A 25748-nucleotide genomic window follows, 5' to 3' on the forward strand; every position below is an offset into this window, starting at 1 on the left:
CCTGACCAACTGTGTTTCTCACTCCTGACTGATCATACAGAGTTCAGCGTGCTGGCCCTGTGAGCCACCTGAGTGAGTAACTAACTGTGTCCAAGCCCTTGGACTGAGTGTGCATTGTGCTCATGGCTGATAGTAGCTCTCCTCACCCCAGACTGGTGTGACAGGGAGTCTTATGCAGTTTCTGACATTGTCATTTTGTTGAAGAAACAGGCAGTTTCTTTTATGTGGTGGCAGCTGGCACATGCTCTCGGGTGTGAGATTAATGTCTTGGTTTGCTGTAGAAGAAGACTTCTCCCCATCCACCACCCTGAACAGATCCCGACTGGCAAGCAGCCTGGCTCTGTGTCTGTGCAAAAGAGAATGTTGATAAGGCATTACTAATAGCCTTGGCATGGCAAGATATGGTATGGATGCTGCGAGCATGCAGAGAATCATAGAACTGCACAGCACGGAAACAGACCCTTCCTTCGGTCCAACTCGCTCATGCCGCCCAGAATACCTCAATTAATCTAGTCCCTTTTGCCAGAATTTGGCCCATATCCCTTTAAACCCTTCCTATTTATGTGCCCATCCAGATGCCTTTTAAATATTGTAATTGTACCAGCCTCCACCACTTCCTCTGGTAGCTCATTCCATACACACATCACCCGCTGTGTAAAAATGTTACCCCTTAGGTCCCTTTTAAATCTTTCCTCTCACACCTTAAACTTATGCCATCTAGTTTTGGACTCCCCAACCCTGGGAAAACGACCTTGGCTATTCGCCTGATCCATGCCCCTCATGATTTTATAAATGACTGTAAGGTCACCCTTCAACCTCTGACGCTCTAGGGAAAGTAGCCCCAGCCTATTCAGCCTCTCCCTAAAGCTTAAACCCTAAGTGAGCAAGTATTAATAGTACAAGTGGGAAGTCCTGAGGTGCAACCTGGTTCAGTTTGTGAACAGGCTGTCTGTCCTGTATGCAGCAGCCTTTCAATGTTGGTTGCCGTTTTGCCCTTCACTGCAGGACTATACTTCCTCAGTGGCCTGCAGGTGGATCAGAGAGGAGCCATGATGATTGTGAGTGATTGGCAAGGGCCAGATGCCAATTACCATATTGAGTCATGCATACATACGATGCCCGTGGATAGTGCCCTTAGATACTGTTGATGTTGATCAGTCTGGAGGCACTTCCAGCCATTAGTGAGCTGAAGTTGCCAGGCACCTGCTCAGACATCCGTGTTGAGAATTTGCAACATCTAGCTCATATGCAACGTTTCGTACAATAGGGAACTGAATATTAATCAAGCAGATTGTAGCAATAATAAGTTGCAAATACGCTCTGATCCTCCCTTACTTGGCAACTCACCACTGTCCAGGAAGGAACTCATCTTTCTGCTCAGCATAAAGTGTACGTGATACAACAAGATGTTCTCTATATTGGAATGGGTTCCCTGGACCACTTTGTCTGAGTTTGCCTCAAATCTTGCCATACCCATATCATCCACACCTCGAAAAGATTTTGTTCATCATGACAGAATGGAGTGGAATCCGAGTGAATGGTTTACCATCAGCGTTAGTTACAGAGGATGATCATGGAAAAATGCACAGTTATTCTACTGAACCTTGTGGAAAGTCCAGGAAAGGGCCAGTCACAAAGGGTGTCTTCTGATACCATGGGCAAAGCCACTAGCACCAAAGGATCTGGGCTGATTATTACAGGAGATACAGGTATAGGGTTAGAAGATAGTAGAAAAAATAATCACTTGTTAAAAAAATAGTGTTTTTAGTGCCGTACAACTTTCAAAGGCACTTCAAACAAATACTGAGCTGCATAAAAGATGTTAGAAAGATGATCAAAGGTTTAACCCAAGTGATATTTGAAAGGAACCTCTTGAAAAGAGTTAGAGAAGGAATTACAGAGTCAAGTACTTCGGCAATTGAAAGAATGACCTCCAACAAGGGAGCAATTCAAATTAGCAATGTTCAAGAGATCAAGGTGCAGGTATTTGTGTGTTGTTGAGCTGGAGAAGATTACAGTGGTAGGGAGATGGGAAACTAGAATAAATTTCAAAATTAAAGCCTTTGTTTGACTGGGAGTTGAAGTCACTGAACTGGATGAACTGGTGCAAATTAAGACATAGACAGCAGAGCTTAGGTGACCTAGAATGATGGGAATCAGGCAGTTATGCATTTGGACAGTCATGTGCAGAGATGATGAGAATGAATGAAGATTTCTGAAGAGATCTGAGGCAGGGTAGAAACTAGTGGGCTGAGTGACAACATAATATGTAGTCGAAAGTGCATCTTGGCATAAAATGTGATACCAAGATTGAAAACCCACTGACTTGTGCTCAAAACATTGAGAGAAGTTTGGAACAATTTAAGTCTTCCCAAATTTAATTGAAGGGAACCCAGTCCTGGATGTCAGATAAATCATCCAATAATTTAGCAAATATGAAAAAGTGGAAAGCGGTGATGGTGAGGTTAAGCTGAATGTCAAAAGAATAAATATGACAATTAATGCTCTACTTACAAATGATGCTGCAATGGTATTACATAGATGAAAAATAGGAAAGACCAAGGATAGGTCATTGAGGAAGCAAGGGAGGTAAGCGATTAAAGTGATTTTGTGGCACAATTATCGATAGAAATGGAACCACATGAGAGGATACTACCAAACTGGATAACAATGGAGCAAAATTGAAAAAGGATGGTATGGTCAACTGTGTAAAAGGCTGCAAACTGATTGAGAAGACCAAGTCATGGTGGTTTTACAGTTACAGAGAATTTCATTTGAACTTTGACGATACCTGTTTTGAGGCTGTGACAGGATAGAAACCTGATCATGGGGATTTATCCAAAGAGTTCCAGGAAAAATAGGCCTGTCAGCAGAAGATGGCTTTGGAAAGGAAACTGAGGATAGGGATAGGGCAGTGATTTGTTAAGACAGTGAGATCAAGTTTTTTTTTTGTTGAGTTGAGGAGTGCTGATGGCATTTTTTTAATAAAAAGGATAGAGGTGCGATTATTATTAGTTAACATCGGGGCATGTTGGGTCATCAGTCATTTAGTCAAGGATGGAGTGCAGAACATTTTGCAGGTGTGATAGATGAGATTTTCTTGGAGAGGTCATGGATTGTAATGGGAGAGAAGTTAGTGGAAAATGTGCCTTTTATCTTGTCGTCTGATGTTGCACTAAGACGGGGTGGTCGGGGAGAAGGCAGAGTCAAGAACTATGTTCAGGTTTAGACTTAAAAGTAACACTAATTATTATGTATTCATATTTGAAACTGCTATATGTGGTAAACACATATATACCAGGCTCTGAATGCTAGTCACATTTGGTAAGGACTAATCTAGCACCTTCCTGTGTGCATGTCCATGTTGTAGTTTGATCTGATATGGAATTTCAGGATATTCTAACTCTGTAAACTGTGCTATTAATGCTCTGTATTGTGAAACTCAGTGACATCATTGCAACATTGATCCCAGATCCTGATACCTTTACACAACATCCCAAGTTTTTATATCCCTTGCCAGTAACTTTGATTCACAGTTAAATAATTCTGATATCCAAGTGCTGTCCGTATTCTGAAAACCTCCTCATTTTTATTATAAGTTGGAACATCAATGGAACAACAGAATATAGTTATTTTACTGTTGCTGCATTTTTTTCTGACCCGAACCTCTCTCCTATTGTGTAAACATATGAGCAGCAAATCAGCAATTGTCTGCTTCTTGAGGTATTGTAGACTGGCATGATGCTAGAAGAACACAGTAAGCCAGGTAGAATCAGGAGGTGCAGAAGTCGACGTTTCGGGTGAAAGCTTAAAATTGTGTTGCTGGAAAAGCGCAGCAGATTCTCCTTCTCCTTTGATGCTGCCTGACCTGCTGCGCTTTTCCAGCAACACATTTTTAAGCTCTGATCCCCAGCATCTGCGGTCCTCACTTTCTTCTAGTTTCGGGTGAAACCCTTCTTCAGGACTAGGGGTGGGTGTGGGGGGAGCTGCAGATAAAGATGGCGGTGGGGGCAGGTTGGCGAAGTGGGGATTGGTGAAGACAGGTATGTGGTGGGGGGGTGGAGGGGCTGAGATGGGAATCGGGGGATTGGGAGGGAGGTTATTTGAAACTGGTGGGTTATTGCTGCTTAAGATCATAAGAAATAGAAGCAGAGCTAGGCCATTCAGCCGATCAAGTATGCTCTGCTTCTGCAGATGTACCGTTGAAAATCACATCTTGAATTCCTTTCAGCATTTGTGTTGCTGTTGTAATTAATTATAAGGTAAATCATAACATCAGTGCTTTTGTTATATATAATCAATATCTCAGTGAACCTGTAATTAACCTTGTGATGAATAATTTAAATATTGTAATAATATTACTCCCTAATTTCTCACATATGATTTTTAAACAGAAAATCCAGTCAGAATTGACCAGTCACGAGATCAGTTTGGAGGAAATGAAGAAAAGGGTCCAGAGTCCTGAAGCTGTTGATCAGAGCAAATCTGCTGGGAGAGTTCTTTCTCAGATCGACATAGCACAGGTGATCATTTTAAATTAATCTGAACAGTGCAGGGATTAGTGTGATGTTCCTTGGCATTGTTATAATGAAATGTGATGAAATTTAACAAGCTGTACAATGAAAACGTCCAACACTGGTATGCATCATTAATAGGTATAACTCCGTGAGAATACCAAGTCACGAATTTTACTCAGACTTTTTTGTAGTGAGCCTTCAGATTTATTGCAAGCCGTCAACATTGTCTTAATCTGTGTCAGCTAGTAACACTTGAAGCTCTCTGATATGTATCAGAAAGAATCACTTTGCTGGATGATGGTAATGTGTAAACATACTGCCTCAGCAACATGCGTTAGAATAATCAATGCTTCTCTATAGCTACTTATTTTGGTCACTTTTATGCCATAGTTCGTTTAATTGTTACCTCGAGACATGACTGTTCCAGTGCTGTATTGGCATGCATTTGAGTTTGCATCCTGAATAAAATTGATCTCACCAAAACCTTGGGTGTCCATTCAAGAATCACACTTGTACTTGGTAAACTATAATGCTTTGCATTCCACCAATGCCTCAATTTAAAATCTCTCAGACTTTCATGAAATCTTTCAATAGCACTAACCCTCCTGTTCAGTGTAATCTCTCTAGTTTTGTATATTTCTACGCTTCTTCAATTCTTATTTCTTGCATGTTCAGGATTTTCAAACATCCCACCATCGACAAACATGCCTTCAGCTGTCCTCGCTTTAATCTCAGGTATCCTTCATTTCCATCTCTTGACATCTCTCCTCTCCACTCATTTGCTCTGGAAAACTACCTCTGTGCCCAAGCCCTTTGTCACTTGTACTGGTATCTGGTTCAGTGGTTCAGTGTTAAATGTTGTTTGAATACATTTCTGTGAATGAATTTGAGACATTTTTACTATATTAAAGACACTAAATGATGCAAGTTGTTATTTATATTATGTATTAATCCAGAAGAATGCAAGCATAGATTACTTGTAAATGTGGAAAAATTCTAGAGTTCTTTTTTATTCAAAATACTTAGTCTTTCTTGTCACGCACTGTGATTACATGGTGGGAAAATTTGAAGTCCTGAGCTTTTTATGATCATCATCATCCTGTCACTTCAAATCGAAAATCATTCATAGCATGATATAAGTGAGAGACCTGTTTCTCTAGTTCAGTTCTCTCGTGGTTTCATGGTTTACAGATGAGTAATGTGCAGGACATTTCAGTGGCAGACATGAAATGGAAAAATGCAGAATTAGATTTTGGTATTCATCAGTTGTGTTGCAATATCTGCTAATTGTCATCTAACTTGTGAATAATTTGCTATGTTTTTTTTAATTGGTCATAGAAGAAGTTTATTTGATATCTTAAGCAGGAATTTAATGGTTCCAAAGAATGGACATGTTTACTATCAGTGCTGAAATACGGTATTATTTAAATGACTTCCAAATAAGTATAGCATATGTATGATTCTTCCGATATATGTTCATTATATCTAATATTGGTCAGTCATATTTTAGCTAATGGAATATCATAACTGTCAGCTTAACTAGCGATGACATATAATAGAGATTTTGTTTGAACTGACATCATTTGGTCACATCTGAATACAGGTATCTTAATTGGAATGTAAAGTCATGATGATACTTCTGAAAACATGTTAAAGTTGCTTTTTGAATGACAATTTCTTTAAAAAACACAGCCGTGCTACTGGATTATGCTTGAATTGCAGTGATATTTGAAGAGCGAATGAGGAATCAAATGCAGATATTCTTTTTCCCACAATTTAGTTGTTTGAACATAGGAGTATTGTTGAACTTCATTTGCACCCATTTGTGGCAATGAGAAAATTAAAAGCTTTGAATTCATGCTCTGAATATTCATGTCGAAGATCCTTTTGATATTTTAGCTGGTGCATTACCTCCTTTATTATAAAGCAGCATGTACAGATCATGTACAAATATGTTAAGCATTTGTACATGAGTATTGATAGTCTCATTCTTCCACCCTGAAATTAAACCATGTCATTTTAGATCATAATTTGTTCTGTTTTGATTGTATGCTCTTTTATTGCCTTGTTGTGTGGTACATGATGCTATATGTGTCTTTTCACTCAGGACATTTCAACCCACAGTGTGTTTGGAGTGTACGTAGTCAAGTTAAGGCACAACAGAGAATGGCCTGGCTGGGTGACATTTATTTTAATGCAAGGAGTCTTGTCAGTAAGATAGATGAGTTGCAACTGCTAATTAACAAATTGCAATCTGGCATCATTGTTGCAGAGATATGGCTGAGGGAGGGGCTGGACTTGTAGTTCAATAATTCGAGGTATAGAATTATCCGGCAAGATGGGAGAAGTGTAAAAGAGGAGATGGTGTTGCATTATTGATTGAGGGGTCAATTATAACAATAACAATAGCTTAAATGGTTCCTCAATCCAGCTAACGTGAGTGGAACTTAGAGGGGGCAATCACATTGGGTGTATATAATAAATCTTCAAGTTGTCATTGAGAGATAGAAAAGCCAATATATAAGGACATTTCTGACAGTTTTATGCCTTTATTCATCAAGGTACTGAATATGAGAGGAGGAAAGGATGATTTGACTGTATCAGACCACAGCTGGAGTTCTGAATGCAATTCTGGTTGCCACACAATAGGAAGGATGTGACTGTTCGAGAGAGTGCATGAGATATTGCAGACTGGAGTATTTCAGCTACAAGGCGAAAATTGATAAGCTGGAGTTGCTTTTCTGACAGCAGAGAAGGGTGAGGGGGACCTGACTGAAGTATACAAAAGAATGAGGGGCATAGACAGTGTAACAAAGACAAAACCTTTCATTAGTAGAGGAGTCAATAACCAAGGGGCATAGGTTTAAGCAAAGGTGTGGAAGGTTTAAAGGAAATTTGAGTAATAGTTATTTTTATGAAGTTGGTGTCTGAATCTGGAACTCACTGAAAGGGTGGTGGAGGTGAGAACTATCACAGTATTTAACAAATATTTAGATGAACACTTGAAATGCCAAGTGCTGTAAAATGGTACTTGAGACTCAATAGGTGCTTAACGACCAGAGGACACAATCAACCAGAAGTCTCTTTCCATGCTGGAAGACTCTGATTCTATGATTGACTCTGCCTCTTGCACTGTCCTCATGCACTTGCATGTATTTCTCAGTGTTATGCAAACTCTATAATTGTTCTGTAAATTTCTGAAATAAGGTCGATTTGTGATGTGATTGTTACAACACAAATACATGCTGAAGCAGAAATAATGCTTGTTGTTTTTAGAGTGGAGGAATTAACAAATGGACTGGAACTACTTCCATTGTGAGGTTCCAATGGGAAATTTCTAAACCTGATGTTTATTTTTATTAATGGATCTTCACTTCCTCTGAACCTGCCCTTGTCTCAATCTACAGAAGAAGCTGCAGGAAGTTTCTACAAAGTTTCGCTTATTCCAGAAACCAGCAAATTTTGAGCAACATCTATTGGAGTGTAAAAGACTCTTGGATGAGGTGAAAACAGATGTACATGTACTGGAGATGAATAGTGTGGAACCTGAGATTGTCCAGTCCCAACTTGACCACTGTATGGTAGGTGTGGTTGCTTCATTTTTTTCCCTATTCTTTGGAGTCTTTTGAATATTAATAATAGTTTTTTTTTAAACAATAGATTTGAAACTACTGAACAATAATGTGTTCATTACCTACAGTCAAAGCTCTGACAGTGAGTTTTCAGTTGATTTGAACAATCATTGACAAATGTTGATATTTCTGAGTTCCTTTCAGTTTGAGGATTCTGACTAATAGATTGGCAAATAGCAGGCAAAAGCATTTTTTTTTTACTTACAGCTAATTTGACAGATAATGGTAAAATCTTTGGAAAGAGGGAAAGGTTATTCTTCCCAAAAATCTGTTCCAATTTAATATATTTGATTCCCACTTATATTATGAAAGACTCACATTTAACATTTTTTTGAGGACTTCAGATCTGAAGGATTGTAGAAAATAGATTTATTTAAAGTTGCTTGGAAAAAACTGATGTGGTTTCTTTCATAGCGATCATTGAAAAGTCGCTGTGGACATTGGAGTTTCCTTTGAACAAGGCTTCCTTGAAATCACCTGACTGATGACGATTGATTGCTATGCTGTAGGCCCCTGCTCAGGCCTGTGTGAATGGTGACTGCGTGGAGAGTGCTTTGGTCTCTGAAATGAATTGGGGAACGTGAGCACTGGTCATCCAATCTCTCCTATTCCTGAAAAGAACGTTCTTGTTAAAGTCATTACTGAACCTATTTGTCCTTCTGGGAGAGTGATTGTAGGAACCTGCCAATATTGTATTTCCGCAGCAAGGACAAAGACGTCTAGACGTCTGAGAATGATTAGTGACTTGACCACTCAAATCAGAGTATCATTTTAACAGACCATGAAAATTCTATACTTTGTGTATTCTTGAAAGCCAAAAACGGTAATATCCAGAAAGTGATTTTTTTTCAGTGAACGTTAACAGAGAGAAGTCAACTTTTCTCATAATTTAGCAGGTGTGGGACAATGTGTGCTCTGGGTTATTTAGAGACTGAAATATATGTATACTTCCACATTACCACCTGTGTATGATTTTTGCATCTTCGTTTTCGGTTTGTTCCGATAATAAAAAAAATTGTCGTGAATAAAAAAACCTGGTCAATAGATTTTATTTTCATTTAAAACTGATAAGTAAGATATTTAATTGACCATCTTGGGGACTGGGAAAAGCATTTCCAATTCATATTATGACCTCTGGATTAGTGAGATTAGAGCAGCTGTTCACCTCTCCAACCTTGTAACACTTGAAATTTTTAATCCTTTCCCTTTTGGGGAAGACTTTCATACTTTTTAAAGTGCATTTGCACAATTTGTATTCATTATCTTCTCAAGTAGCGGGTGACAGCCTCGTGATCCTATCACTGGATTGTTAATTCAGAGACCCAGGTAATGTCCTGGGGACCCAGCTTCAAATCCCACCACTGCAGATGGTTAACTTTGAATTCAATTAAACAATCTGGGATTCAGAGTCTAATGATGACAATGAAACTATTTAACGGTTGCTCAGTAGTTAGCACTGCTGCCTCATAGTGCCAGGCACCCTGATTCAATTACAGCCTCGGGCGACTATCTGTGTACAAGTTTGCACATTCTCCCTATGTCCGCATGGGTTTCCTCCCACAGTCCAAAGATGTGCAGGTTAGATGGATTGGCCATGCTAAATTGCCAATAGTGTCAGGGGATGTGTACTTTTGGTGGATTAGCCATGGGAGGTGCAGGGTTACAGGGATAGGGTAGTGGGGTGAGTCTGGGTAAGATGCTGTTTGGAGAGTCAGTGTGGACTTGTTGGGCCGAATGGCATGTTTCCACACTGCAGGTATTCAATGGATTCTATTCTGTGGAAGTAACTTACTCTTCAGAATTACTAGCTTCAGGAAACATTCCTGAATGACTCCTCACATTTTTAGTTGTGATCCCTTTGTGTTGTATTCTTGAACAAAATAGAAAATACTCCTGGATCTCGCAAAGGCTAACTTTTACAATTCACTTAACTGCAACTCAGTCTGATGGTTTGAAAAATGAATAACCTTTTAACATCAAGAATTTATGTAATACAGTATTGTCCTGAGTTTCTGTGCTGGAAACCTGACCATATATTGAACTTCTCTTCCCCAACTTATAGAAATTGTATAAGAGTCTGAGTGAGGTCAAGTCTGATGTGGAAACAGTGATTAAAACTGGACGTCAAATTGTACAGAAACAGCAAACAGAGAATCCCAAGGAACTGGACGAGAGGCTTACGGCTTTAAAATTACAGTACAATGACCTTGGAGCTCAGGTTAGCAATTTCTTATGTTATTGCCTGAGATCTTTTCTGGTAGTGAGCATGTGAGTGCAAGTGAATGTTCTGCAGAACATATTATAACGTAGAATATAAATATCACTGCAGGAATGTCAAAACAAAAGTAATGAGGCCATAATTTCTCTGTATTAGTAAAAAAAACAAATGATTTTGTTTCTGCACCTATAGAACTTCACATTCTACTCTTTTAATTGTAATTTTTTCATAAATAGATCAGGGAATGGAGAAATTTCCAATTTTGTTCTGGTTACCACTAAAATGATGTCAAAAATTTATATTAGAGTGTGGGTGGCATTGGCAGCTGCCATTATTTTCTTCACCATTATCCCTGAGAAACCTCCCTACCATGTATTAGTTTTCACATCTTAATAGTTTGCCAGACACCTTGCAATATTTGGGTTCAGCCATGGACTGTATGACAAAGTATCACACTTAGACCAGCCTGACTGTCAGTGAGAGATTCTCTTTCCTGCAGGGTAAATGTGGAAGCAGTCCAGGTTTTATTGCAGTTCAGTGCATATTCACATAATTACCAATTCTTAAATTGAGTTTTGCAATTTTCTAACACAGGATTGGAAATGTTCACTTCCTGTGTACTTGTATAGTATCATTACAAGGAGGTTAATAAGTTCTAAAAGCTATACTGTACAGCCAAAGTAGTTGAAGAGCTTTGTGCAATTTAACTGATTCATGATACTGCTTTAAAAATAAAGCTCAGCAATGCTCGATCATTGATATTTGCCTATTTTATTCTTGAGTCACCTTTAGTCACACGAGCAGTTTTATCCTGTGGATTCATGACCACTATTGGCTACATTGAGATAGTACTGACAAGTTTTCATGTATGATCCTGGCAGCAGGTAGACCAACAGAATGATCACACCATTTATTGAACTCAATTTGAATCCCTGGCCCCAGAGATGGGAGTCCACAAAAATATCCATTTTCTGACAGCAAATCAAAATGGGAAAGCCAACTCAAAATGAAATGCAATCCAATCTACATAACATTGATTAAATTCATTGACCTATTGATCAGATATATATTTATTTGGTAATTCCAATTGCATTACCTCCAGGAAGTGTGCAATTTATACATTGTCATGACCATTACAAGACAAATGTCCTTGTATAACATTAAACATTATTTATTTGGGCTGTTCATATGTTAGAAGCAAACCACAGTGTCATAAGCAAGTTATAACAAAAATCTGAATGTAATCCAACTTCATTTTGGCTTTTATAAAACAGTCATCCATTATGATCTAATATTCAAGCCAATATCCAATTGTCACAATTTTCATTGACTTTTAGCATCGCTAACAGAACATTAGCCAAAACATTAATAGCAAAATCACTTGAATGAAGCTATCATTTCTGCACATTATTCCCAAAATATAAGTAAATTTGTTTCTGCACTTTCAGGTTTTACATTCTGCTCTTTTTATTTTTTTCATTAATGTATGCCATTAACAATTTGTTTAAGGTGTACATCCAAATTCATGAAGAATTTATAAAAACCATGTATCTTTGTTACTATTCTAGGAATGTAGTTTACACTTGATAAACTCTCCTTGGTTTCATCTGAAAAAAAAACATAATCCTGACTAACCTCCATAGTATTCAGACTTGATGCATTGTGCTGTGGGCTTTCACTTCAGTGAACAAGGAACTAGAAAGCCCTGTGGTTGCAAAGGAATCCATATGGCTCAGGTGGGACATGTCAAAATGTTGCAATAGGCCAAACTTGTTACTTCAAAGGTAGTATTCAGTCTGTCCAAGTTTATCCACTTTCGGGATCAAACAAATTGGAGAAACAACGGCTCTCATTTCAGCAAGTAAATCATTACAAAGGAATATTTAGTGATTGACCTCAGTACTGGTGTAAGGACCTGCTGAGCTCTTGTGTCATAGCGAGAATTTCACAGGAGATAACTTTGCTCTTCTGCCAAATGTGTGGCACTAATATTGGAGTAAATGATTTTACAACATAACAGAAGATCTGACTCTATCGTCTGAGGTACAGCACTTTAAAACAATTCCCCAGACAGACAGTAACCGATAAAGTATCTTGAAACAACAAAGTAGTTTATGCCCGGGAATCCAACCATTCCCTGTGAAGGGAATGGCCCGCTCCAGTGTGAATTAAGTAATGCTTAATCAGAGTGGAATATTTTAACAAATAAATTGCACCCTTTGGGAGCCTCCATGCTCCCAGACCGAGCTGAGGAATAAGAGGCCGAGTAATTGGATCATTTAGTCATTAATAGGCTCAGTCAATCACAAATAAAAATGAAGTTCAGCACAGCATGGGGATCATTAAGCTAATGTTGGGTTCACAGCTGCAGATATCAGGTAAAACAATTAGCAACTTGTTTTAATTTCACTCTTTGTTGCATTATTGTCTATGAGGCTGCCATGTATAATTTGTTGTAGAACTTGGAGAGAACATAGCATCAATCATTAATTTGTTTATGTGAAGCAGAAGAAACAATAATTCTGTTTTTGATATATTTTAAAAAATCTAACTTTCTTAATTTGGTGAAGGTATATATTTATTAATAGCAGCCCCCGACTCATGAAGTAAGTTTCAGCCTACCTGCTATTATGTTAAGGAAGAATTATTTTTTTCTCCAGTGGATGGAGGGTTAGAAGTACTCATCAGATGTACAAACTTGGTTGGCTTCAATTGATGCTTTTTGGCATTTTGGATTCTTCCGCCCCTAAATTCAAGTATGCCGTTCCTTTAGATTTCCTGTTTCTGCAGAGAAATACCCATCGCTGTTTTTGGTATTGATAACTGCTGCATAACAATTCATAGACAAATCACAATTGTTATCCGAATACCCTAATATTTTAGTTAGAAATCGGTTTGCTTCAGGACCAAAAATGATGGCATTGTATTTTTCAAACTGGAAGCATACTTCTATTGTTTTGGAGTGAGACCTAAGGGGAAATATTCCAACTCAGCATTGCTGGCAGAAACCTTCACTTGCTGATTGTTTATTGATGTGTATTGGATGTTTGTGTGCTCCTAGGAGTTGATGCTCCTCACCTCAGCTTGAAGTCAAAGCATTGTTCCCAAATTATTGTTTTTGTTGCTTTCATGTTCGAGATGGCAAATATAAAACATTAAAGGAGTTGATTGGCAATTTTTGCTGCTATGTCATTTATTGTGGGTTTTACATTTCATGGCAGTGGTGTAGGCACGAAGAGAGGAAGCACAATCTGGGAGCATGACATCCTACCTGACACCAATTCATTTCACACTACCTGTGGTAGACTAATGTTAATAAAGATATTATTGGTATTTGACTATTCATAACTGGAATAGTACACTTTTAGTGGGAGAGAAAACACTAGTGTGATTTTTGTTTTAAAAAACCTTTTTGTATTTTTGCCAGTCAAAATGAGGGATTTTAAGGAATTTGAATGCCAGCATTGTCTGTCTGTTTCAAGGTCATTTCTAAAGTAATACAGATTTTATTCTCTCCAAGCAAAATAGCTTAGTTTAAATTTCACCTTAAAAGTATATCCTTGGCTGTATCAATGTGCCTTTTTGTTTTATCTCCTACCACAGTTATCCTCTCTGTTGTTTCTGAAGCATGCCACCTGAAACTGAACTGGGGCTGTCTAAGCATGATTTCATATTGCACCATTGAAGTATGGGGATAAAAAAAGCAGTGCCAATAAATCTGAGCTGGATTGAATCCAGGCTTGAGAACAGAGAGAACCGTATTCACCCAGATTTTCACCATGACTTCTATCAGCTTCTGGCTCATCAATGCTTTAATTCTTATACTCCGATCCTTTCGTCAGAGAGATTTTTATTTTGCTTTCCATGCCTCACGAGCTCTGTCATCTCCCTCTAATGCTACACCCGTCCCAGAATTTTCTTCCTGTAATTCTAGTCACATGGGCTATTGTATGTGCTGCAGTGTTAAGCACTTCCTGCTTGTGTTGGGGTAGTTTGCTGCTACCGTCCTCTTCCCTTGACTGATTCTCTGGGTCTACTTTATTTCCAGCAAAAGAGGAAATAGCTTGAATAAGAAGAGGGTCTTGTCTGAAATTTAGTGCATAATGGCCATGATGTACACATTATGTTTGCAAGTTAGAAATTGCTACCAAGACTACTGAGAGTCAAAGGGATATAAGTTTTTCACACTAAAGATTGTTAGATGTTTTGCCTTTTCCTTCCCAAGTCTTGTTAAATCCAGTTTCCAACATAAGACCTTTTTTGGAGTTATTACTTTACATCATGTGTACCTCCCTAACTTCCTTCATTGCATCATTGTGACTATAACATCAGCGAACTTGAGCCCTGGGATTGCCAACAAAGAGTAAGCTGTCTCTCTCTCACCCTGTCTCTCTCACGTGTGCTCTCATGCTCGTTCTCACTCACTCTCTCTGAAGGGAACCAATTAGGCAAAGTGTTTTTGTTTTAAGTTAACTATAAATTAGGAGGTGGAGATATAAATAAAGAAGTCAAAGGCAATGATGAAGGTGAAAAAGTTACAATTGCCAAGAAAGAGGTATGGATCACTTCATGAAGTTGCATGCTGTCAAATCTCCAGGTCTAAATGGAATTCATCCTTGGGTCTTAGAAGATTTTGGCAACGAGATGTTAGATACTTTATTTTTCTAAAAATTCCTAGATTCAGGAAAAGCTTCAACAGACTGTTCAAAAAGGGAGAGCTACCAAAACAAGAAACTGTCGCCCATTTAGCCAGATGTCTGTCTTGTGAAAGCTGTGAGAATCAACCATTAAAGAGATTATAGTCTAACACTTAGGAATTTGGAAAGACTTAGCATGGAAATGTGAAGAGGAAATCATGTTTAACCAATTTATTAGATGTCTTTGAAGGAGTAGCATATGCTGTGGATAAAGGGGAATTGATAGATGTGCTCTGTTTGGATTTCCAGAAGGCATTTGATAAGGTGCTACATCAAAGGTTGTTGCAGAAAATAAAAATGTAAGGAGAATGTATGATTGGTGATCTGGGAGAAAACAGAGTGTTTGCATAGATGGGTCATTGTCTGATTGACAGGATGTGATGATTGGTATCCTGTAGAAGTCTATGCTGAGGCCTCAATCTATTACAGTTTATACCAGTAACTTGGATGAGAGGAGGAAAAGCGTGATAGCTAATTTAGCAGATGACACAAATGCAGACCACATCTCTTTAGTTTTCTTTACCTTTCTTTATTTTTGATAATAGTCTAAAAAAATGAAAATTATACCAAGGACTGTGGAAAGAAGTGCTGCACTTTTCCTATCAACAAAATTACTGCGACTCGTTGTCAGTTGTTCACACGTTGCTTTGCAAGATACGAAAAAGGAGAGATGGGATGGCATGGCACTGGGGCTGTAAGCAGAGTGAGATTCTGCCAGCAATAGATTGCTGATTGGTTTGTGCATTTGTGCCAAGTTCTGGATGCCACAAGTTAACAGGCTGATGCCAACTCTTTGGCAACTGGTATGTGTGAGTCGTACAGAGGCAGAGATCGCTAGACAGGAAGAAGGCCCTGTGTCCTTATCTTCCTGATGTAAAGGTAACCAAGACCTAGTGAAGCCGATTATTTTCTCCCAAAAAGTTGTTGTCAGCAGTTAGCTTTAACCTGTTACTATGAGACTTTATAGTCAGTGTCTCATTTGCCCTGTGCTTCCTGCAAATAAATCAAATAATTCTAAAAGTAAATTGGAGAACAGAAGGTGTTCTCAAATGGAGCATCTCATCATTCCTACAGACTGGTGTTATTGAATTATGTTTTCTCAGTATTTATTCCTCGATCATAACTCCAATATTTTCTTTTTGGTTTCTCTGTATGTTTGGTTAGGGATTTAAAAAAAGAGTTAGATTTTCAACCAGTAAACTTGCATGTTAATAATTCATAAATTTGTTTACGTGGGGCCAGAATTTGCTTGCAATTAGCTTTTGTGATTATCTCCAGGAATAGTAGGGCTCGAGTTTCAATGCATTTTTCCAAATGTGTGGGAGCAGTAGATCAGGAAGTTTTTATGTGTGGAAGACATGAGGAATTTGTAGAACATACAGTTAGGTTGAATGTTTATCAAAAATTTGGAGGGCAACATTGAAAAATGTGGAGTTGTTCATTTTGTCAGGAAGAATGAAGTGCAGAATATCACACATACGGAAAGCAACTGCAGAAGGTGCAGAGGGAATTTAGTGTTCGGGTGCATGAGTCACCAAACATTAGTATGCAGGTACAGTGTGTCATCAGGAAAGCTAATAGAATACTTTTCTTTACTATAAAAAGTGTTGAACATAAAAATAAAACTATGTTTCAGTTATGCAGGCCACTGGGAGACCACATCTTGAATGCTGGATGCTGTTTCAACCTCCTCATTTAGAAAAGATTGTAAGTACATTGGAGGTGGTTCAGAGGAGATTTGCTTGATTGATAGCTGGAATGAGCTGTCTTATACAGATAGTTTGGACAGCTGGCTTGTTTCCATTACACTTTAAAGAGTGAGGGATGGCTTGTTTGAAATGTACCAGATCCTGAATGGTCTTATCTCAGTGGACGTAGAAAACGTACCCTCTTGCAAGTCCTTTCCGAACCAGACAGTCTCCATTATAGAACAGAGTTGAGGTGAAAGTATTGTGTGGCTTTGGAACTCTCTGCCTTATTTAAATATATTTGAAAGCAGATGCAGCGAGCTTTTCGTTGGGCAAGGGAATCAAAAGTTATCAGACGAGGTGAGAATTGGAATTTGAAACACCAATAGATGGTGCACTCTCTTACTGAATGCAACAGCACATTCCAGGGTCCAAATGGTCTACTCATGCTCCAGTGCCATGTTGGTTTCAAAAACATTGTTTGAATCTGAGACTTGAACTGATCTCATTGAAAACTGAATATAAATGCTGTCTGTTCAGGAGTCTGTGGTCAGTGAGCACAGGACTGATAACCGAATTGATCTTGATGCAAACAAAAACAGGGCGAGCAGAATTGTGCATCTGTTCCCTGGCCAGTATTTCCCAAGTTCCTCTCTCCCACTTCCTGCCTCTCCCATTTACCATCTAGTTTCATTGAGCTATGCTCTCTCTTCCCCTCCCCCCCCCCCCCCCCCCCCCACCTTCCCTTTTGTTACATTTTCCCTTTGCCCCTCCTTACTACGTCATTCACTTGGTGGCTTCCCTCCTCCCCTTCCCTGTCCTCCCTCTTCTTCCTGCTTTCTGTTGAAAATTGGGTTGGAAAATAAATCTCAATTTAGCATATAAGTACACTGCTTTTCCACTTGTAAATAACTTGATTAAAATTCCTTAGCAGTACAAATGTGAGATGACTGCATGGAATCTGTGTAGATTCCCCCCTGCTGACTGCAGAACATTTATTAATTGCATAATATTGTTAATTTCTTTGCAAAACCGGTTGTCACTGTGTGTTCTTGTCATAAGTACTTTCAATCAGTTTGAGGTTTGTGCTCTGTAACATTCCACTGTAGATCAACAGAGCTTGACATTCATACAGATTAGTTCAGGGATACCATAATGTGTTTGATGTGATTCTGGGTGTTTTACTGCAAAACTAAAATCAAACTTTGTTGCTCTGGCACAGTAGGTCAACCAGTGTGGGAGAACAATGCATATGTAAGAGAGAATGACATGGTGCAAGAGAATATTCTCATTTAGTTGATGGGCCTTGCAACATTTGACTCCTGCAGGCTGTTGGGATGAAAGTTTTTCTTCTCTGTTTGCTATCAAGGATTCCATGAATACAGTTTTTCCGTTTCATTCCAGTTCTAGATTGGCCTTAAACTACAACATGAAACTGCTCATATTGGTAGAAGTCAACAATAAATTCCTAGAGTCCCTTATGATACAAAAACAAAACTCATAACTTTATTATAGTAAAATGAGATTTGTTATTAATGAAACATAAAGGAGATTTACTGTCTCTGATTACCTGTTTAGCTGACCTAAGAGTGTCCAATGCTGATGTTGGTTGAAAACTTAATGTGTATTCTATACTGCAGTAGCACCTACCTTGATAAGTAGAGGTGGCAATGGTCTCCAGCACTGGCTCCCAAAGGTCATTCAAACAAGCAAATGTGGAGAATTCAGTTATTTCATTTACAACTGCCCAGAAAGAAATACGCAAAAGTTAAAAATGGCGGTCATTTTTGGAAAAAGTCCAACACAAACGATTAGATTCAAAATATCCTGCTGAAGAGATGCTTCAATATTGGATTGAACTTTGATTTTCGCTGAAGTATTTGCCCCCCTGCATAATTTGAACGTACTAATTCCACTGTACATTCCTCTGGTGCTGTCAAAATAATGTTTCCAGTTCATTTATTCATTTATGACACTAGCATCCAGCTTTCTGCTCTTCCCTGTTCCCTCTGTCCTGAGCCTCTTCTAGTGTTTTACCTTCCTTTTTGCACTCATCTCTTCTTTAATATCCTAATTTCCAAATTACTTTTTCTACTCATCTCCCTCTCCTGTTCCTTTCACCTCTCTTTCTTCAGTCATTTCCCTCCTCCTCTTCATTCTATTCTTACTTTCCCCATTTGCTGTCATCTCCCTACTTTGTCTTCCCTTTAGCTGCTCATTTGCAGTGTTGCTTAAACTCACTGTATAGGTCCATAATAATGTTTGAGTTGTAAGTGTTATTGACGACAAAATTCAAGCTGCAGATGGCAGTGTGTCCTTACATGAGTTCCCATCGTAGCTTAAAAATGGAAAATAAAACTTGCCAGTCATGGCTGCCTTTTAAAAAGAATTCTCTTATTTGTATGCTAATAGATTTATCGCATCTTGTTTTAACAGTAGAAAATTTGTACTGCATCTTTGGATTCAGAATATTGGTTAATTTTTTTGCATCATGCAGTAACATACATGTATTTAAATAGTTTGTACCTGGGGAACTAGAATGCCAAATTTGTTAGTTAATGCTTTCAGGAGAGGAGAGCAGAGCAGATAACCAAAATAGAAAGGTCAGTGACTGCTGATAGAGGATGTGCCATTCATCTGGCTTGAATTTCAGCTAAGTACAACATTCATATAAGTGTTGAGCATTGTTTGCTTAAATTATATACCAACCCCTTATAATAGAGACATTTGTCTCTGGTATAAATGTCAGGTAGGTAGCCACCTGCCAACTGCTGGATTATATATCACAAGAAAATCTTGTGTTAGAGAGTGAGCAATTTCTTGTTTTTATAATGTGAACACTCTGAATGATTGTAGGCAGTTAATTTTTTTTTATGAGTACAATCACAGAAAAACTGATCTATAGTCAAAGAAGGAAGCATCAACATTAAAATAAATGCCTCAGTATAAAAATGTACCCTTTTGGCATTTCAAATTGTTTATTGTATGTCTGAAACATGCAGTCAATCTTGTTTTTTGTTTGACTGGGAAGCTATTTTGCTGCTTTCCACCTCAAACATAATGCTTTCAAATTAACAATCACAATTTGGCTTCCTGTGTTATCATGGTTTGATTGAATTCAGTGTTCAGTTTGAAAAATAGAGGGCTTGGTCCAAGATATGTTTTAAAAGTTTATTGAGGATAATTATGAGGGCGTGAAAGAAGATCTGGCTAAAATGAATTGGCAAAGGTTAGATTAATTGAAATGTAGCAGACACTTAAGAGAATATTTCAAAGGTACATTCCAAAGAATGATAAAAAATTCTAAAGAACAGACCCACCTTATTTAACTCGAAAGGTTAAAGATGATATCAGCATTAGTTTTTAAAAAGTACATGATTGTGCAAATTGTGATGGACTGGACGATTAGACAGAATATGACAAAAAAAGACTTCAGAATTGAATAGGCACAGAAAAATTAGAATGCACAAAGATAGCCAGAAATATGAAAACATGTTAACATTTTCAGAAACAGTTTTAACAGGGAAGAGTCAGCAAAATGTTTGTTGGTTCAGAAAGGTCTACAAAATTAATAATGGAAAATTAAAATTTGACACAAATTGAGTAGTGATTTTTGCATCAGGCTTCACAATATTAGATGCAAGTAACACCCCAGAGACAGTGATAAATTAGGGAATGAAAGGGAAGGAGAAACTCAGAAAAATCTCAGTTGCCAGAGGAATGGTATGTGAATTGCTAAAGCTGTGGGATTACAAGTGTTCAGGTCCTGATGGTGTCATTCCTTGAGTTTTGTAAGAATTGACTACTGAGTTAGTTGATTGCATTGGTCTCCCCATTCCTTCCGGACAGCATTTATGGCGAGAGAAATAGAGTTACGATATTGTGCCAATTTGACTTCTCCAGAACTTCAGTTCTCAACTCCAGACTCAAATTTTAATTCTATTTTTCTTACCACACATAATGCCAGACCTGTTGAGGCTCTCAAGCATTTTCTGCTTTTTATTCCCATGTTAGGAAGCTATACTTTAGTTATACAGGCACAGGTGAGACCACATCTGGAGTGTTAGATATCTTATTGGTCACCTATTGGAAGGATGGAACTGCATCGGAGGGAGTGTGCAAGGGTTTTATCAGGCTAATACACATAGGAAGGTGACATTGTGAAGGAAGGGTTAATGGGCAATAGTTTGTTGGAGCAAATTACTGCAAATGCTGGAATCTGCACTGAAAACAACAAATGTTTTTAGAGCTCTGATGAAGAGTCATCTCGACTCAATGTTAGCTTGCTCTCTCTCCATGGATGCTGTCTGACCCGCTTTGATCTCCAGCATTTGTTGTTTTCAGTCAAGAGTTTGTACTCGCTGGCATTTAGAACAGTTAGAAGCAACTTGATTGCAACATACAAGTTCCTGAATAGGCTTGACAGGATAGATATGGAGAAGAAATGTCCTCTTTTGAGAGGATCCACAACTGGAAGTTGGGGTCATTGTTTAAAAATTACGTGTCACTCGTTTAAAACAGGTGAAATGTTTTCTTTTAGAAGTCATGAGCTTTCTACCTAAAAAGCTGATTTACTTTTAAAACCAAATCGGATAGATTCTTGTTAGCAAGGTAGTGAAAGGTGAGAGGAGTCGGCTGCAATGCAGATTCGAGTTCGCAAGCAGATCATCCACCAGTCGTCTTGAATGGTAGAGTAGGCACAAAAGGCTGAATGGCCTACTAATGTCCCTTGCTTGTATCATTGCCACTGGGTCTCCAAGAAACCAATCAAAATTAGGATCAGTTGTGGTGAGCCCAGAACTTGTGGAATTTGGACATGTGATGTATTGGATTAAGTCAGATTGGGATGTAAAAGGAATTTCTGTTTCCAAGGTTAGCCGAGACTGGCAGAGGTTTTAAATCTGAAGACTGCCGTAAATTAAAGAACTGGTTTGTACAGCTAGAATGAGGTTTATTTAACAGCAGTGTGGAGAAAAAAATGCATTTTTCTCTTTTGTCTTCCCCTTCATTTGTGGTCAGCGAGAGTTGATCATCTCCTAAGTATAACCTGAGGAGCAGCAACAGGAGAATGCATGACTGAGGGTGTCTGCTTGTTCTCATAATGGCAATGCTGTTGTCTGCACCACTGGAGCTTGACACTAGGCAAGTTAGGAACATGCCTGCATGCCCTGATGTAGTGCGTGGAGGAACTAGATGCTTGGTAAGCGCTATTGTCCTAGGAAACAAGACTAGTTTGTTCTAGCCATCTCTACTCTACTGTGGATCAATTTATCTATCCTGGATCTTTCTCTGCACGGATCAGTAGAATGGCTAGTCTAATAATAGCTATTCACTCCTGAAACTCAGCAGCAAGAATCCTGGCAACCAGCATCAGAGGCTTTTATTTTCCAGATATCACCAGATCTGTCTGCATCTCTCGAGAAGCTGGCACTGATGAGGCCTCTAGCCGTCCCCAAAGGGGCTGGTCTGATGGTGATTCCAGTGAAGTGCCACATATTGAATGGATCCCTTTACTGAAGGAAGAGCTTTCACCGAAGTTGCTGAAAGTTAGATGTAAAGGGGAAGTCGGAACTGCCATCTACCAAGCACTCTCATCGACTGTGATACCCATGAATATCTGTTTCAGGACTCATGACTTCTATGACTTGGTGGGGAAATATTGACACTGGATTCAAGATGAAATGTTAGCACCTTCCTTAACTAGGTTGCAATATTAAGGGTTGATTGTGCAGGTCTGTAATTTAGAGGGTTTGAGATGATTAATAATATATATGTCTTGTATGCTTTGTTTTCATGGAGAATGGACAGTCTTTCTGACACTGTCTCTTTTCCTCTACCTCCACTCCTTTGGCACATTTCCTTGACCAGGTTTTGGAGACCAGTCCCATTGAAATTGTGTGCATTCTTCTGAAATGTCTGTGCACTTCTATGGCTTTCAGTGCAGTGACTTGGCTAATTTAGCCAAGCATTTTTATATTTAATTGCAGTCCTTCTAGCTTGTGGCTGCCCTGTTCAGGTTGTCTTTTTAAAGACAACATGCCAATTTACAAAAAAAAGAGTAGCACATGCTTGGACTTTGTACTTGAGAGTTGCCAAAGAGGAGTTGAATGAACTTCCTGTCTACAATGTTAGGAGATGTTAGGAGAGGTCAGGTTTGCAGGGTATCAATGAGCACAAAATCTTCTCTCATTTGACACACGTTCATTCCAGTTGGCTACATGGAACTTAAAAGGTATCCATTTTGAAGCACCATTTCAAGAGCAGAAGTATGAAAATTAGTTTAAGATTTCCTGAAGTTTTGGACGGTTGGTCTAGCTGAATGGGACAAATTTGTTTTTAGTTTGAAAGTTGTTGGCAAGAAACTCTCTTTCTCAAAACAAATTACAGTGTGTTTTATTTTGTTCAGCACTTTGGAGTGCACACTTCCAGTCACATAGAATCATGAAAACAAATGTAAATTAATATCGGTGACATTTTATTTGCTCAAAAAATATCAGTATTGACTACTTGATACTGTGGTAAAGCTAGTTTAATGAAATTACTTCTAAGGGATCGAAATATTAACTACAAAATTTATCTCTTTACCATCCTATTTGTAGTGCTATATGACGTTGTGGCTTCAAAATGACATCTGGTGTAGCCCGCACTGTAGATAGGTAGAGTGCAGTGGCTGTCATTTTGGGGCCATTGTGCATGGCTGGAGATACACGGAATTGGGAGAATATGGTACCAATCAGTGTATAATATTGCTTTGATAATGACATTGCCACTTTAAACTTGATGCTCCAACATTCCATCTCTTAAACGTGCACAGCTGAACACTCATTCAGCAGTCGGAATAGATCATCAGACGGTTTCAGGTTAGTTGCTTGATATAGATTAGATTAGATTCCTTACAGTGTAGAAACAGGCCCTTCGGCCCAACCAGTCCACACCGACCCTCCGAAGAGTAACCCTCCCAGACCCATTTCCCTCTGACTAATGCACCTAACACTATGGACAATTTAGCATGGCCAATGCACTTGACCTGCACGTCTTTAGATTGTGGGAGGAAACCAGAGCACCTGGAGAAAGCCCACGCAGACATGAAGGGAACGTGCAAACTCTGCACAGACAGTTGCCCAAGGCTGGAATCGAACCTGGGACCCTGGTGCTGTGCGGCAGCAGTGCTAACCACTGAGCCACTGTGCCGCTCTCTTGGCTGTTCTTGTGACTGAGTAATTGGTGATTTCTGGCACTCTCTAACATGACCTATGACGGGTTGTGGTGAGGTCCCTGAAAAGGCCAAGAGGTCATCAGGCACCCAAGTTGGGGAAAGAATTATCGACCAGTCCAGTATCCAGCCCAGCAACAAAAGCACCTGGCAGAACTGTAACAAACACTGAGGCCTCAGTTCCACAAGCAAATCTCCTCACCAGCATCATCCAACTGGTTGGCAATGTGCTTTGGGGACAGGGCCAGCTGCTGGAAGAGGGAGAAAGCAGAGGCTGAGAACGCTCTCAACAGAAAGCCATGGGTATGCAGAATGTTCATGGAATAATGTCCTTACCTGAATCTTAGTGAGGAATGATGTGCCAAGCATTTGTTTTTTTTTTCAATTCACAGAAATATGCCAATTGCTGAAGCCAGAACTACAACCCCAGAGCATTGACAGTGGTTATGAAGGAGTCATGATATATCACATTTCTACCAGGCTTAAGTCAGAGATATTTGTGGCATCCTCCACATTGTTAGCCATTGTTTTAAAGGGCTGGTCAATGCATTGCATGATGGCTGAACATTTTACTTCTGTCTTGTCAAAAGGAAGAAAGAGTGAACATAGCTTTTTGAGAAATGAAGACTTTCCCATGTTGCAGGGTCCCTTTGATTGCATATGTGTTGCTTTGCAGAGGCCACAAAGCAACCCTGTGATCTACCACAACTTTCTCTTCATCCAGCCAGTGTGTGATCTAACACAACATACAATGTAGCAGTCATGATGCCTTCACTGTGCAGCAGACCGCTGTGGTATGTGGTTACCAGGACAAACCACCAGGTTGCTGCTCGGTAAATTGGCCATTCTTTATTAGTAATGACTCCAGCATATCAGCAGCGTTCATGCAATGAAAGCCACACTACAATGCACTATATAAGAGCGGAAACAAAAGAGAGACCAGACAATTCATCGCTATGTTTGTACATAATATGTTCTGTTTGAGTGTGTAGTTCCGATTTTGTTTTATCATTTTAGAAAATTCTGGCTTTATCTGATGGCACACATTTATGATCATACACTCTGTCCCATCTTGCCATGTGTTGATTATGATTATCCTTATTGCCACCTTGACCTCTTGCTTTGTGCCACTTCTTAACACTCTCAATTCCTCACCCCACCTTAAAATTCATTTATCACTCTTGTTATGCAACTCACCAGAACATGATTCTAATGAAGACTTCCCCAGTGATCCAGTTCCTTTTTCCAGTATTGATGCCATGCTGAGATGAAACAAAATAAAGTTAACCATATCATTAATGAAAACGTCATTATATTTTAAGAAAATCTGTTTCGTTTTTATTTAATTCCAAGCTTTAAAATAACATTAAATAACTCTTTTTGTTAAAAGAAAAATCCAATGATAACCCACTATCAAGCATAGTCAATTACTTCTGGTCCCTCATGTAATTAAAGTTGGATGTGGAAGCAGTCAAGCAGTACTAATTCTTTAAAGATAAACATCATGCACTTGTCAACAAACATCTATTAAAACTGCAAACCTTTTTCAAAGCCTTTTTATTTTCAAAAATTAAAGGGCTGCAGATTTGAATGACTCAAGAGCTTAATTGTTAGACCTTTTATACATATGCATGTTTATCCATAACAATCCCAAAGGGTGACCTGACTGCTCCAATAAGCTAACTGACATCTCTAAAGAACTCCTGCAAAATTAGGTGTTTCCCTTAAATTCTTAAATGCCACAAAAACAGTGATGAAAATTACTTTTGAATGAAGATGGCTT

General features: G+C 38.8%; 1 protein-coding gene across 5 annotated transcripts in view; it reads left to right on the forward strand.

The window, feature by feature from the left end:
- The window catches only part of dmd (dystrophin), a 2012228-nt gene that overhangs the window by 1021314 nt on the left and 965166 nt on the right, over positions 1–25748 (forward strand). For all 5 annotated transcript variants that reach the window (XM_043700735.1, XM_043700733.1, XM_043700734.1 and 2 more), the window contains 3 exons: positions 4395–4523; positions 7925–8098; positions 10212–10367. In XM_043700735.1, the coding sequence (XP_043556670.1) occupies positions 4395–4523; positions 7925–8098; positions 10212–10367 (459 nt within the window). The remainder of the gene's footprint in view (positions 1–4394; positions 4524–7924; positions 8099–10211; positions 10368–25748) is intronic.

The sequence above is a fragment of the Chiloscyllium plagiosum genome, chromosome 12 (genome assembly GCF_004010195.1).
Source record: "Chiloscyllium plagiosum isolate BGI_BamShark_2017 chromosome 12, ASM401019v2, whole genome shotgun sequence".
Taxonomy (NCBI): domain Eukaryota; kingdom Metazoa; phylum Chordata; class Chondrichthyes; order Orectolobiformes; family Hemiscylliidae; genus Chiloscyllium; species Chiloscyllium plagiosum.